At 55.8% G+C, this 13,888-nt stretch overlaps 1 protein-coding gene across 2 annotated transcripts; it reads right to left on the bottom strand.

The window, feature by feature from the left end:
* Positions 1-7,043: 7,043 nt before the first annotated feature.
* FAM50A (family with sequence similarity 50 member A) lies at positions 7,044-13,535 on the bottom strand. Of its 2 annotated transcripts, XM_055268848.2 has the most exons (13): positions 13,284-13,535; positions 11,936-12,020; positions 11,742-11,841; positions 11,094-11,239; positions 9,137-9,213; positions 8,941-9,007; positions 8,728-8,789; positions 8,384-8,460; positions 7,944-7,998; positions 7,748-7,796; positions 7,579-7,649; positions 7,359-7,469; positions 7,044-7,251 (listed from the first exon to the last, which is right to left on the bottom strand). In XM_055268848.2, the coding sequence occupies exons 1-13, from the start codon at positions 13,392-13,394 to the stop codon at positions 7,243-7,245; spliced, it is 1,020 nt and encodes a 339-aa protein (XP_055124823.1). In that variant the 5' UTR covers positions 13,395-13,535; the 3' UTR covers positions 7,044-7,242. The 2 variants fall into 2 exon arrangements, 1 of the variants encoding a protein (XP_055124823.1); XR_010119583.1 differs by lacking the exon at positions 7,748-7,796 and having other exon boundaries at positions 13,284-13,510.
* Positions 13,536-13,888: the final 353 nt, after the last annotated feature.

Genomic DNA, 13,888 nt, shown 5'->3' with positions numbered 1-13,888 from the left:
TCATGTCTGTCATCCCAGCACTTTGGGAGGCCAAGGCAGGCAGATTACCTGAGGTCAGGAGTTTGAAACCGGCCTGGCCAACATGATGAAACCCCATCTCTACTAAAAATACAAAAATTAGCTGGGCATGGTGGCGGGCATCTGTAATCCCAGCTACTCAGGAGGCTGAGGCAGGAGAATCGCTTGAACCCAGGAGGCAGAGGTTGCAGTGAGCTGAGATCGTGCCATTGCACTCCAGCCTGGGCAACAAGAGTGAGACTCCATTTCAACAACAACAACAACAACAAAAAGACTGGAACACAGAAATTCTCCGAGTTTCCAGCCTGTCAGCCTGTCCTACAAATTTCACACCGACTTGTCAACCCCGACAATTGTGTGAACGAAATCCTTAAAATAAACTGTGTGTGTGTGTCCTGTTGGTTCTGTTTCTCTGGAGAACCATGACTAATACAGATGTCTTTCCATTTATTTAGGTCTTGAATTTCTTTCAACGATGTTTTGTAGTTTTCAGTGTACAAATCTCATGCTTCTTTTAAAAAAAATCTATTAATAAGTATTTTATTCTTTTTTGACACTGTTATAAATGGAATTTTTTTTTTTTTTTTTTTTTGAGACAGAGTCTTGCGCTGTCACCCAGGCTGCGGTGCAGTGGCACAATCTTGGCTCACTGCAATCTCTGCCTCCCAGGTTCACGCCATTCTCTTGCCTCAGCCTCCCGAGTAGCTGGGACTACAGGCACCCACCACCACGCCCGGCTAATTTTTTGTATTTTTAGTAGAGACGGGGTTTCACCATGTTAGCCAGGATGGTCTCGATCTCCTGACCTTGTGATCCGCCCGCCTCGGCCTCCCAAAGTGCTGGGATTACAGGCGTGAGCCACCGCACCCGGCCTGGAATTATTTTCTTAATTTCATTTTGGATTGTGTATAGAAATACAATTGATTGGCCAGGTGTGGTGGCTCATGCCTGCAATCCAAGCACTTTGGGAGGCAGAGGTGGGCGGATCACTTGAGATCAGAAATTTGAGACCAGCCTGGCCAAGATGACGAAACCCCATCTCTACTAAAAATACAAAAATTAGCCAGGCATGGTGGGGGGCACCTGTAATCCCAGTTACTCGGGAGGCTGGGGAGGGGGGCAATCACTTGAACCCAAGAGGCAGAGGTTGCAGTGAGCCAAGATCATGCCATTGCACTCCAGCCTAGGCAAGAGAGAGCAAGACTCTATTTCAAAAAAATTTAAAAAATTGATTTTCGTATAATGATCTTTTTGGAGACAATGTCTCACTTTGTCACCCAGGCTGGAGTGCAGTGGCGTGAACACCACTCACTGCAGCCTCGCCTTCCCAGGCTCAAGCAATCTTCCCACCTCAGCCTCCCAAGTAGCTAGGACTACAGGTGCAAGCCACCACGCCAGGCTAATTTTTGTTGTTGTTGTTGTTGTTTTGTTTTTGTTTTTTTTTTTTTTTGAGACGGAGTCTCGCTCTGTCGCCCAGGCTGGAGTGCAGTGGCGCAATCTCGGCTCACTGCAAGCTCCGCCTCCCGGGTTCACGCCATTCTCCTGCCTCAGCCTCTCCGAGTAGCTGGGACTACAGGCGCCCGCCACCACGCCCGGCTAATTTTTTTGTACTTTTAGTAGAGACGGGGTTTCACCGTGGTCTCGATCTCCTGACCTCGTGATCTGCCCGCCTCAGCCTCCCAAAGTGCTGGGATTACAAGCGTGAGCCACCGCGCCCGGCCACACGCCAGGCTAATTTTTGAATTTTTTTTTTTTTTTTTTTTTTTTTTTTTTTTTTTTGAGACGGAGTCTCGCTCTGTCGCCCAGGCTGGAGTGCAGTGGCGCGATCTCGGCTCACTGCAAGCTCCGCCTCCTGGGTTCACGCCATTCTCCTGCCTTAGCCTCTCTGAGTAGCTGGGACTACAGGCGCCCACCACGACGCCCGGCTAATTTTTTGTATTTTTAGTAGAGACGGGGTTTCACCGTGGTCTCGATCTCCTGACCTCGTGATCCGCCCGCCTCGGCCTCCCAAAGTGCTGGGATTACAAGCGTGAGCCACCGCGCCCGGCTAATTTTTGAATTTTTTGTAGAGACAGGGTTTCACCATGTTGCCCAGGCTCGTCTCCACCTCCTGGGCTCAAGTGATCCGCCCACCTCAGCCTCCCAAGTAGCTGGGACTACAGGTGTGTGCCACCACACCCAGCTAATCTTTGTATTTTCTATACACACAGAGTCTCACTGTGTTGCCCAGCTGGTCTCGAACTCCTGGGCTCAAACAATCCACCTGCCTAGGACTCCCAAAGTGCTGGGATTACAGGCGTGAGCCACTGCGCCTGGCCTTAGTCCCATCTTTGTCATCTCATCCATTGGCTTGACCAGATGAGCAGGTGTTACCCTTTGATTCCCTTGGCGATCTTTCTAGTTCCAGAGCATCAGCCATGTCTGTCTTGACAGCTCTGCAATTTCTCACTCCATCCTCTCAAGCTGTCCTGTGAACTCCAGGCTCCAGGTTCATAGATCCAAAGCTCTGCTTGGATCTAATAGGCATCTCAACATACCATTTCCACAAGTGAAGCCGTCATTGTTCACCTTAGACTTGCTTCTCTTCGCATGCCCTGCATCTTAGTAAAGGTTCTTCCTCTTGTTCAGGCCAAAGTGTTGGAGTTCTTGACTCCTCTCTTTCTCTCAAACTCCATGTCCTATTCATCAGCAAATCTTGTTGGCTTTCCCCCCAAAATCTATCCAGAAGCTGATCTTCTGTCCCCCCCCTGGTCCAAGCCACCAGCCTCTCATCAGGATTGCTGTGGTGGCCTCCTCACTGGCCTCCCATGCTTGCCCTCCCCCAGTCCCTTTGCCGCACTGCTACAAGAGTGACTGGAAAACTTAAGTCAAGATTATGTCTTGCTCCTGGTAAAAGCCTCCAATCACTTCCTTTATAACACTGACTTCCAGAAGACCTTCTAACTATGACCTCAAACCCAGAAGGCATACAAGACAAGAGTCCAACTAGCTAAAAATAAACTTCTCGTGTCTAAAAAACACCATCAAATCAATGAAAAACGAGGAAAAGTATTTGCACTATATAACACAAAGGGGTACTCTCATACATGGAAGGTACCTAGGATTCTACATATTATTTATTTATTTATTTATTTATTTGAGACAGAGTTTCGCTCTGTCACCCAGGCTGGAGTGCAGTGGTGCGATCTCGGCTCACTGCAACCTCCGCCTCCTGGGTTCAAGCAATTCTCCTGCCTCAGCTTCCCGAGCAGCTGAGATTACAGGTGCCCGCCACCACGCCCGGCTAATTTTTGTATTTTTAGTAGAGACGGTGTTTCACCATTTTGGCCAGGCTGGTCTCGAACTCCTGACCTCAGGTGATCTGCCCACCTCGGCCTCCCAAAGTGCTGGGATTACAGGCGTGAACCACTGCGCCCGACTGATTTCTAGATAAAAAAGACCAACAAGAGGCCAAGGCAGGAGGATCGCTTGAGCCCAAGATTTCAAGACCAGCCTGGGCAACATAGTGAGATCCTGTCTCTATTTAAAAAAAAAAAAAAAAAAAAAAAAAAAAAAACCAAGAAGACCAACAATACAATTAATGGGCAAATGTCAGGAATAGACAGTTTGCAGGAGAAATAAAATGCACATAGTTTTTAAACATGTGAAAAGAGAAGGCCGGGCGTGGTGGCTCACGCTTGTAATCCCAGCACTTTGGGAGGCCGAGGCGGGAGGATCACAAGGTCAGGAGATCGAGACCACGGTGAAACCCCGTCTCTACTAAAAATACAAAAAATTAGCCGGGCGTGGTGGCGGGCGCCTGTAGTCCCAGCTACTCGGAGAGGCTGAGGCAGGAGAATGGCGTGAACCCAGGAGGCGGAGCTTGCAGTGAGCCGAGATGGCGCCACTGCACTCCAGCCTGGGCGACAGAGCGAGACTCCGTCTCAAAAAAAAAAAAAAAAAAAAAAAAAAAAAAAAAAAAGAAAAGAGAAACACAAATTAAAAACCACACTAAGGTCAAACAAAAACTTGTACGCGAATGTTCATAGCAGCATTATTTACAATAGCCAAAAGGTAGGAACACCTGAAATGCCCATCCATGGACGAATGGATAAACAAGATGTGGTGTACACAGATAATGGACTACGACTCAGTTAGTTATAAAAAGTAAGCCATGAACCTCAAAAACATGATGCTAAGAAAAACAAGCCAGATACAAAAGGTCATGTATTGCATGATTCCATTGATGTGAAGCTTCCAGAACAGTCCAATCCATTGAGACGGTAGATTAGCAGCTGCCAGGGCCTGGGGAGTGGGGGAGTGGGGGAATGGGGAGAGACTGCTGAATAACCACCGGATCTCCTTTTGGGGATGAAAATGTTCCAGTAGAGAGAGGCAATGGTCACACAACAATGCGAATGTACCAAATGCCACCAAATTGTAAATTTTAAAATGGTTAATGGCTACTTTTCTGTTCTGTGAATTTTTCCTCAGTTGAAAACATTAAAGACACAAAGAAGAAACAAAACCCCATGCTGAGAAACCACGTCTCCATCTCAGCTTGGCATGCATCTCCTGGCGGCGAGTGAGGGCACTGTGTGGGCAAGGCTGGGGGAGCCGGCCCTCATCCTGCCCGTGGGGCTGCCAAGTGGGCAGGCCCTAAGGAGTGGAGTTGGCCAATATCTGCCATCCCGACTCTGCCGCTGAAGAGAGAATGAGGGTCTCTATGCACCCATGTGGAAAGATGCCGAGTATTGGGATATATCGCTAATGGACACTGTATCACATGGTGTCGAACAGTATGCAAGTGCAGTACCTTTCGTGCGAGAAAGGTGAGGGCCAGGAGGGGCAGCCATAGGCACTTGCCTTTGTCTAGAGAGAGAGGACAGGTAAGCAGGCAGTGAAGAAAAGCACATCTCTGCTGGAGACATTGCAGGAACTGGCTTCCATGCTGACATGGGAACCGCCTGAATACATGGCTTCTGCTGGACAGCGAACATGAGGGAAAAAGGTAGCTTCCCCTTGTTCCAGCCCAGCTCATTTTTTTTTTTTTTTTTTTTTGAGATGGAGTTTCACTCGTGTCATCCAGGCTGGAATGCTGTGGTGTGATTTCGGCTCACTGCAACATCCGCCTCCCAGGTTCAAGCGATTCTCCTGCTTCAGCCTCCTGAGTAGCTAACAGGCACCTGCCACCACGTCCAGCTAATTTTTGTATTTTTAGTAGAGACGGGGTTACACCATGTTGGTCAGGCTGGTCTCGAACTCCCGACCTCAAGTGATCCACCCGCCTCAGCCTCCCAAAGTGCTGGGATTACAGGCGTGAGCCACCGCACCCGGCCTCCAGCTCACCTTTGACCCAGACTGAGTGTTCCCTCTGCCTGGAACCCAGGTAAGGTCACCAAGGCTGTGTGTGTAGAAAACAGAGAGGGAAACAAACAAAACAAAATGTTTTCTACACACACAGCCCCCAGGAACGAGGCCCGGGTGAGCAAAGTAGGTGACCACCCCTGGCACAAACTGATCCTTGGTGACCTTATCTGGTTCCAGAGCATCAAAGAGCCTACTCAGCAAAACACAGTGGCTCACACCTGCAATCCCAGCAATTTTGGGAGGCTGAGGTGGCAGGATCACTTGAGCCCAGCAGTTCGAGACCAGCCTGGGCAACAGAGCAAGACCCCATCTCTACAAAAAAAATTTTTTTTTTAATTCTGTTCCAATTTTCATGTACATAAAAATAAAATAAAAATAGCTGGGCGTTGTGGTGCACACCTGTAGTCCCAGCTACTCAGGAAGCTAAGGTGGGAGGATCACTTGAGCCCAGGAGGTGGGGGCTGCAGCAAGCTGAGATTGCACCACTGCATTCCAGCCTGGGAGACAGAGTGAGACCCAGTCTCAAAAAAAAAGAAGAAAGGAAAGGAAGGAAAGGAGGGAGGGAGGGAGGGAGGGAAGGAAGGGAAGAAGGAAAGGAGGGAGGGAAGGGAGGGAGGGAGGGAAGGAAGGGAGGGAGGGAGGAAAGGGAGGGAAGGAGGGAGGGAGGGAGGGAAGGAAGGGAGGGAGGGAGGGAGGGTAGGAAGAGAGGGAAGGGAGGGAGGGAGGGAGGGAAGGAAGAGAGGGAGGGAGGGAGGGAGGGAAGGAAGGAAAAGAAAAGAAAGGAAACACTCTCATCTCTATTCCTAGTGATGTCAGGTGGCTACTTCCCGGCCAGGCTGAATGAGACACTGGGCCTCTGCATTGTTGGGCACCATCACATCTCCACATTTGCCAGGAAGGGGAGGCTAGACCCAGGGCTGGGGTGCTCCTGGCCAGTGAGGGGCTATCCCCTGTCCTTTCTTCTTGGCTTCAGGCCAGGGGAGGAAACAGGGAGCTGTCAGCTGGCCTTCCTCAGCCTCCTGGAGCCAGGCCTGCCTGCCTCAGCTTAGCCAAGTGGAACTTGGGGAACCAGCTGCTGAGGTGGCAGAGTAGGGGTCCTGGACCTACCCCCGATCTGGATCCTGCCCCAAGGGCTATCTGAGCAGGGCTAGCTAGGGCAGGGCAGGCAAGTGTTGAGCGCAGGGTACCACAGCAGACCGACTGTGCTGGGACGGCCCAGAGCAAGGAAGGCAGGGTGGGTTTTCGTGGCCACAGGACGGCCACGTCCCCTACGGGAAACTCAACAGGAGCCCAAGGGCCTGGGAGAGAGGCCTGGGGAGGAACCCCCTTCCCACCCACCAGAGCCACCACCACCCAAGGACAGGTGCCCACAGTCAAGAAGCACAGTGCCACAAAGACACCTCAGGGATGGTGGGGCTGCCACGGTGACAGACTCCCCAGGCACGTATGACACGTCCAGAACAGGCCAATCCATGGAGACAGAAAGCACATGAGAGCCTGGTGGGGGGAGGTGAGGGGAGGAGCCTGCCCATGGCCACAGGGCCTTTTGGAGGGATGAGAATGTCCTGGAAGCAGACCAAGGTGATGATCACACAACATGGCAAATGTGCTAAATGCCACCAAATCGTACAGTTTTGAATGGTCAAAATGACAAATGAATTTGGTCCGAACACAAATGGTTTCTCACACTGCAGGCGCTCCAGCTCTGACATGTGCACTTCTTTATTGGAAAAGAATAAAGCAGTCACTGACGGGCCAGGGGCAGGACACGAGCAGCTGCCATCCTCCTCCCAGTGTGCCTGGCATGGTCGCAGGGGAGCGGGTGCCTGGAGTCCCGGGAGCTAAGGAGCTGGGACCGCGCAGCCTCCTGGACGCTCAGCGGATCTGGCGTGAGGACGAGGCGGGCAAAGGAGGAGACAAGGAAGGCGAGGGGTGAGCAGGGGCTGGCTGCCATCCCCAACTTGGAGGGGTCCCTGCCAGCCCCTCCTCACCGTGTACTTGTCCCACTTCTTTTCAGGGTCGTAGGGTTCCCAGCGGCTGGCGGGGAAAATGTGCTTGTTCTTCTCGTACCAGCTCCTCAGCACCACCTTGCCTGCGTGTGACTAAGGGAGGAAGAGGGCACAGGGCCGCCTGCCGACCTCCCCTTCCCTTGGCTTCTCCTCCACAGCCCAGGGACACCCGTTCCCCCTCACACGGCCCCCTACGCTGTACCTCATCCTTCTCCACAGTGGCGTCACTGAGCAACCGCACATCGTCATGAACATCAAAGTTGAAGAGCGGCCCTGCAGGGGAGAAGCAGACAGCCCAATGTCCCGCTGCTGCCCCAGTGACAATATCGGGGGCAAGGTGCTATGGGGGCGGCTGGGCCGGGGGCACTCACCACTCTTCCCCCGTGCCTTGGTGACGATGAAGTCATAGAAGCTGTGATGCTGGGAGCCAAGGGCAGGAAAGTGGCGCCTTGATGGCCCATCTCGGCCCCTCCCCACACCCCCCGCCTGCGCACACTGCCGCCACCAGCCTGAGCCAAAGCCCAGGGCACAGCACCCACTGCGGGTCCTGGGGCTGAAGGGACTCACGTGCGGGATGATCAAGTCCTCCTTGATGTACATGAGCTGCTCCACCCCCGCGGACCTGAGGGAGGAAGGCAGGAGGGCGTGGGCAAGACGACAGCACCCCTGCCCAGGGAGGGAGGAGGCAGCCAGCCCAAGAGAGCCCGTGCTGGGGCTGGGAGGCAGCAGCCAGTTGGCTCTGAGGGAAGCTCCATGGTTTAGTGAGCCCAGGACTGGCGCCCAGCACCCTCCACCTTTGGGCTAAGGAACCAAGGCAGGGCGCTCTCAGCAAAGCTCTCTCTGGTGGGAGGGAAGGGAAGAGGAGCCTGACCCCCTCTTTTGGGAGTAGAGTGCCCAGCACACTGCTTGCTTGCCCAGGCAACGCCCACATCACACTGGGTGTCTGGCACCTGGGCTGGAGCCACAGGTGCCACACACACCACCATGCACACACGCACACCTCACACCTCAGCTCACTGAAGTCTTTCCGAAGGATCTCGAGCGCCTTCTGCAGGAACTGCTGCATGGTGTTGCCCTTTCTCATCTGCATCCGGGAATCCAGGGGTTGGGGAAGGGAAGGCGGAAGCCTGCAGAAGGGCTCTCAACAAGGCAGAGGCCCAGAGGGCCCTGCCAGAGAGTGCAGAGCCTGGGCCAGGCCTGGGCCTCACTCCCCAGACAGGGGGCCAGGCCCTGGAGCCTGTTATCCTCAGGGTCCCTGGGGCTTCCAAAGTCAGGAAGGTCAGTTCCTTCCCACGGAACCTAAGGGAGGCTGGGCCCATGGTGAGCAGGAAGCAGGCTGCACGCTGCCTACCTTGACTGTCCGCCGGTGCCCAGAGCCATCCCAGTAGCTGAAGGTGATCTCGATCTCCTCGCCTACAAGGCAGAGCTGCCTCTTGGTCTCCAGACCCAGGCACCCCCGCCCCACCGAGAGCAGCCTTGGGGCTCAGCGCACCACCCAGGAGACTGTGGACAGGGAAGCTGGCTTGGGCCCAGGCCCCTCGCGTCTGACTACGCAAGCACTCACTCTTGATCTTCTCCTGCTTGGCTTCCCACTCCTGCCGCAGCTCTTCCCGAAGCCGATTCTCCTCCTCCTGGGAGAGGGAGCAGGCAGACGGGTGAGGCCCAGGGCTGCTCAGGGTGCACGCAGAGCCTGGCTCCCTGAGCAAGGGTCTCCACCAGGGCTGGAGTCGAGGCCGGGGTCAGGGCCAGGCAGCCTTTACCTCACGGTCTCGATCAGGCAAGAAGCTTGTGTCAACGTCTGGGTTCTTCCCCAGTTTTCTCTTCTTCGTGGTGATCTCTGGAACAAAAGGAAGCCGAGTATCATAGCATTATTATAAAAGCGATTTTGATATGGCCAACGCCCAGGGTCCCCCAAGCATACCTTGAGAACAGCTGATCTAGAAGACAAGCCTAGGGTGGGCACAGAGCCTCACGCTTGTCAACCCAACACCTGGGGAGGATGAGGCAGAAGGATCGCTTGAGCCCAGGAGGTGGAGACCAGCATGGGCAACATAGCAAGACCTCGTCTCTACTAAAACTCAAAAAAATCAGCCAGGTGTGGTGGCGCAACTGTAGTCCCAGCTACTTGGGAGGCTGAGGTGGGAGGATTGCTTGAGCCTGGGAGATCGGGGCTGCAGTGAGCCGTGATCAAACCACTGCACTCTAGCCTGGGCAACAGAGTGAGACCTCATCTCAAAAAAAAAAAAAAAAAAAAAAAAAGAACAGAACAAATCTAAACTCTTTAGCCTGATGCTCAAGGGCAGAGATTCTCGAGCCTGGTTGCAGATTAGAATCACGTGGAGAGCTTTAAAAAAAACGGACGTCAGGGTCTTGTGGCTAGGCCCCCCAAACGGAACTTGCGGAGGGAGGGAAGAGCCCACCAAGCAGTGTTTTGTAAAAGCCCAGTGACACACAGTGAGGGTGACAACCTTTCCCCCAGGCCTGCACTGTCCACGCCAGTAGCTCCCAAGTTCGAGACGAGCTTGGGCAACACGGCGAGATTCCGTCTTTACGAAAAATACAAAGCGCCTGTAGTCCCAGCTACTCAAGTGGCTGAGGTGGGAGGGTCCCTTGAGTTCAGGAGGTCAAGGCTGAAGTAAGCTGTGATCGCGCCTCTGCACTCCAGCCTGGGCCACGGGGAGACAGTCTCAAAAACAATAACAACCACCACCAAAACAAAAACACAAACACAAACCAGTAGCTCCCGCTGCACACAGCACCCCAGCATCGCAGCTAGTGCGCCTGCCGCGATGGTGATATTTTGGATACACCGGGTTAAATACAATGTCATACTAAAATCCTGCTTGTTTCTTTTTCTATGTTTTACTGTGGCTGCTGGAACACGGAACCCAAATGGCAGGTGGCTGGCAGGTTCTTCCTCCCTACAATCCCGCACTCCCCTCAAAGCCATGGCACCCAGCCTGTTACCACAGCCACACAGCACCATCCCCTGCCTCGCTTCTCTCCCTCCGCCATTCCCTGGGCGACACAATTTCTAGAACTGCCACCACACCCTCCAGGGGCCCGTGACACAACTTGCTCCCAATCTTCAAACGTTTTGAAAAGCTCTTTCCTGCTGGGCTTCTGGCATGTACTTTCTCGTCGCCCCTCCTGCCTCTCTGGCGAATGCAACTGCCCTCATCCTTAGGCCCTAACTCAACCCTCCCCTCCTTCCTTGACCCCTGGGTTAGCCCGGTGGGCCCCGAGCAGAGCAGCAACCCTGAGTAGTGTCTTCAGTGCATGGTGACCCGTGACTTCCACCAGGAGAGGGACTGCACGCTATGTGCCCTGGCCAGGCACAGCACAGGTGTGTGGCACAAGTGGAGGCCAGGCTGGCTCTACCCTCACTCCCCAGCCATCGTGAGCTTTCCCTGACAGCTCCTTGTTCTCACAGCTGAGATCTGCAGTGTCTGACTAGTAGCCACGGAAACAAATCAAACAGAATTAACCATTTAGTGCCCCAGTCATATGAGCCACCTGCAGCAAGTGGCCACCATATTGGGTGGCACAGACTCTAACATTTCCACCATCACAGAAAATGTGCCCAGCCAGCCTGGTCTAGACCAGCTTCTCCCCTCCCTGGTCTACTGTGCGTGGTGCCTCCGGAGGGCAGCTTTTGGAGCCATCTTGACAGGGCATCAGCTTTGCTGACAGCCTCTCACAATGGGGACCCCTCACCTTCCCTTTCCATCTCCTCCTCATACATGGCCGCCTCCTCTTCCTCCTCGCCGCCCTCTTCTTCCTCCTCCAGGGTGAAGGACAGGCTGGAGATCTTCCGCTTGGCTTCCTTCTTACGCTCCTTCTCTCGAAGCTTCTCCAGCTTCCTAGCGAGGTGCAGGTGGCACCATCACACACCATGTCCTTCCTGACCCTGACCCAGCCCCTTCCTTGACCCAGAGCCACCTGTGTGCCCTATGTGGGGCCTGCCCAGCCCAGGCTGGGTCCCCATTGCCCCAGATGGGTCCTGCTGTCCTGGATCACTTTGAGCTCATGGGCGACGGCTCTGTTACAAATAGCAAGCACAGAGGGCCACAGGGGCTGCAGGACAGAGAGGAATGGGCAGAATGCAGGCTGTTCAGGCACCGGATGCTGGGAAAGGGCCCACTGCATTTAGAGGGTCAGAAAGAAGACAAGCCGCCACAGTGAGAAGACGTGAGTGTGGACCCGAGGAGGCGGGTGAGAGAAATGCAAATCGCAAGCTAGATGCTACCCCTGTCCCGAAGCGGGAGACAGGGTCCCCCCCAGGGTGCAAAAAGAGCCCGACCGGCCACGGGACCCGGTAAGCACTACTAGCTCCATGTTGAGGGCTGCGGCGAGAGGACCCACATCTGCAGCTCCTTGGACTGCTCCTTCTTGGCCAGCTGCTTCTCCCGCTCCTTCACCAGAGCCTCCTGCTTGGCCTTCATGTCATTCAGGGTCACGAGACCTTTGAAGCAAGGAGGCACAAGGGGCAAGGTAGTCACAGGGCCAGCGGAAGAGTGGCCCGGGGTGCGGGTGAGGGGCACCCGCACCCTGCTCACCCACGGTGCTGGACTTGAGCTCTGCCTCCACCGCATCGTAGTGCGCAGAGAACTTCTTGTCAATGTTGGATTTCATGATGTTCTCCTGCGGGGAGTGACAGCCACCATGAGAGCCACCCCTCACTGTGGAAATGGCAGGCTGGCCATCAGGGACCTGGGTTATAGTCCAAATCTGCCCCTGTGCCCTTGTCGATGGAAGGTTCCATGAGCCTGGGTGGGGCTCTTCAAATGCTAAGAGTGCCAAATGGGGCCGTTTCCATCCCTGAGCTGCTCTGGCTCTTCAGGTCTCCTGCTGGGGATCACAGGTCCCTCAGTAGCCTGAAGCCACCGACCCTACTGACCTTTGGCCTTTTCATCTCCAGCCTTTAAGCTGAAGCTTCGGAGACCCAAGCCAAGGGGTATGAGGAGAGGGCAAACAAGAACAGAGTGGCTGAGGGGCCTGGCCCCTCCCTGAGTGATTTTCCTCCCTCCAGGCCCCAGAATGTCATCAACAGCTTCCCAGGAGGCCTCTCTTTGGCCCCAGCTCCAACCCACTTGGTACCATGTCAAGCCCTCGCTGACCAGTGGCCTCCCAAGAAGGTGGCTGGCAGAGAAATACACCTTCTGCTTGCTGGGCACCCAGGCTCAGACAGTGGGGCCAGGGCATGAGGACTTGGTGTTTCAAGGCTCCTCTGGCCAGGCTTCCCCAGTTCCCCAGGCAGGAGCCTGCTCTCTCCCCTGGAGCCCCGAGTCCTGATGAGTGAGTCTCCCCAAAAGGATCAAGCTCCTCCACGCTCCTTCCCTGACCACCACCATCACGGGCCACTCACGGAAGCAGCGAGTGAACCGCTGGCGCCCGGGAGGTTCGTGCCTGCCTCACAGGTGCAAGGGGTTCTGGAAGGAGCCTCCTGGCCAGTGGACTGGCCAGGTCTGGCTCAGGCCTCCCCGCGCCTCTCCAGGGGAAGGGGAACCGCCCTGCCCAGTGTCCATAGGACCAGGGCAGAGGCCTGGCTCTGAGGGCCGAGGGGCCAGAGCCAGGACGCTGGGTGCCCAGGCGAGGCGACGAGAGGCTCGTCCCCGCCGTGCCTCCCAACAGAAACACTGGCTCGGCTCCCTCCTGCCGGAGGCCGGTCACCAGCTAGTGGCCTCAGCCTCGGAGAACGCCCGGCTCTGGGCCCATTTTACAGATGAGACTGTCGCCGGCTTGCTTCTGTGCCCTGCTGGAAGTCAGCGAGCCAGGGGCCCGCCCCGGCACGCCGCCCGCGCTCCGTGGCCACCGCCCCAGGGCTTCCAGGGCCGGATCCGGCGTGGCGCGGGGCCGCCAGGGGACCTGGACAGCGCGCATGCTCCGAGGCTCCCCGGCTCGCACCTCCGCGATGCGCTGCTTCATCTGCTCCATCTGCTCGCGCTGCTTCTCCCGCTTCTTCATCAGGTGCATGGCGCGGCCGGCCTCGCTTGCGGCGCCCTTGTATTGAGCCATGGCAGCGGCGGCGGCGGCGGCGACAGCGACAGCGGCCCAGCCGGGTCTCGGCGTCAGCGGCAGCGGCGGCGGCGGCGGCGGCGGCGGCGGCGGCGGCAGCGGCAGCGGCGGCCGAACAGTCAGCTGACGCCCGCGCCGTGACGTCAGCCACCAGGAGACGCACGGATGCCCCGCCCCGCCGCGCGCCAGCTGGCCCGGAGCGTGACCGCCGCCCGCCCCGCCGGAGACCGCCTCTGGTCCTGCGTGGACTCCCGCCCCAGCCCGCACCGCCGGCTCCTGTGGACCCCGGAGGCTGAATTCCCCAGCCCCTCGCGCTGCCTCGACGTTTAACCCGAGCCAAGGCTGGGCCCCTGGTCCCTCTAATTCCTCCTGTTGGCCCCAACGCTGGTCCCCTTGCTGCCCTAGTTCCCCCGCATTAAGCCGAAAATTGGCACCCGTCTCCCTGCTTCACTTAGAATCCCATCCAAGGCTGGCCCCTGGTCCCCTCTGCCCTC

This window comes from Symphalangus syndactylus, chromosome X (genome assembly GCF_028878055.3).
Source record: "Symphalangus syndactylus isolate Jambi chromosome X, NHGRI_mSymSyn1-v2.1_pri, whole genome shotgun sequence".
NCBI classification, from domain to species: domain Eukaryota; kingdom Metazoa; phylum Chordata; class Mammalia; order Primates; family Hylobatidae; genus Symphalangus; species Symphalangus syndactylus.
The sequence above is the reverse complement of the archived record's forward strand: the minus strand, read 5'-3'. Positions and strand labels throughout refer to the sequence as shown.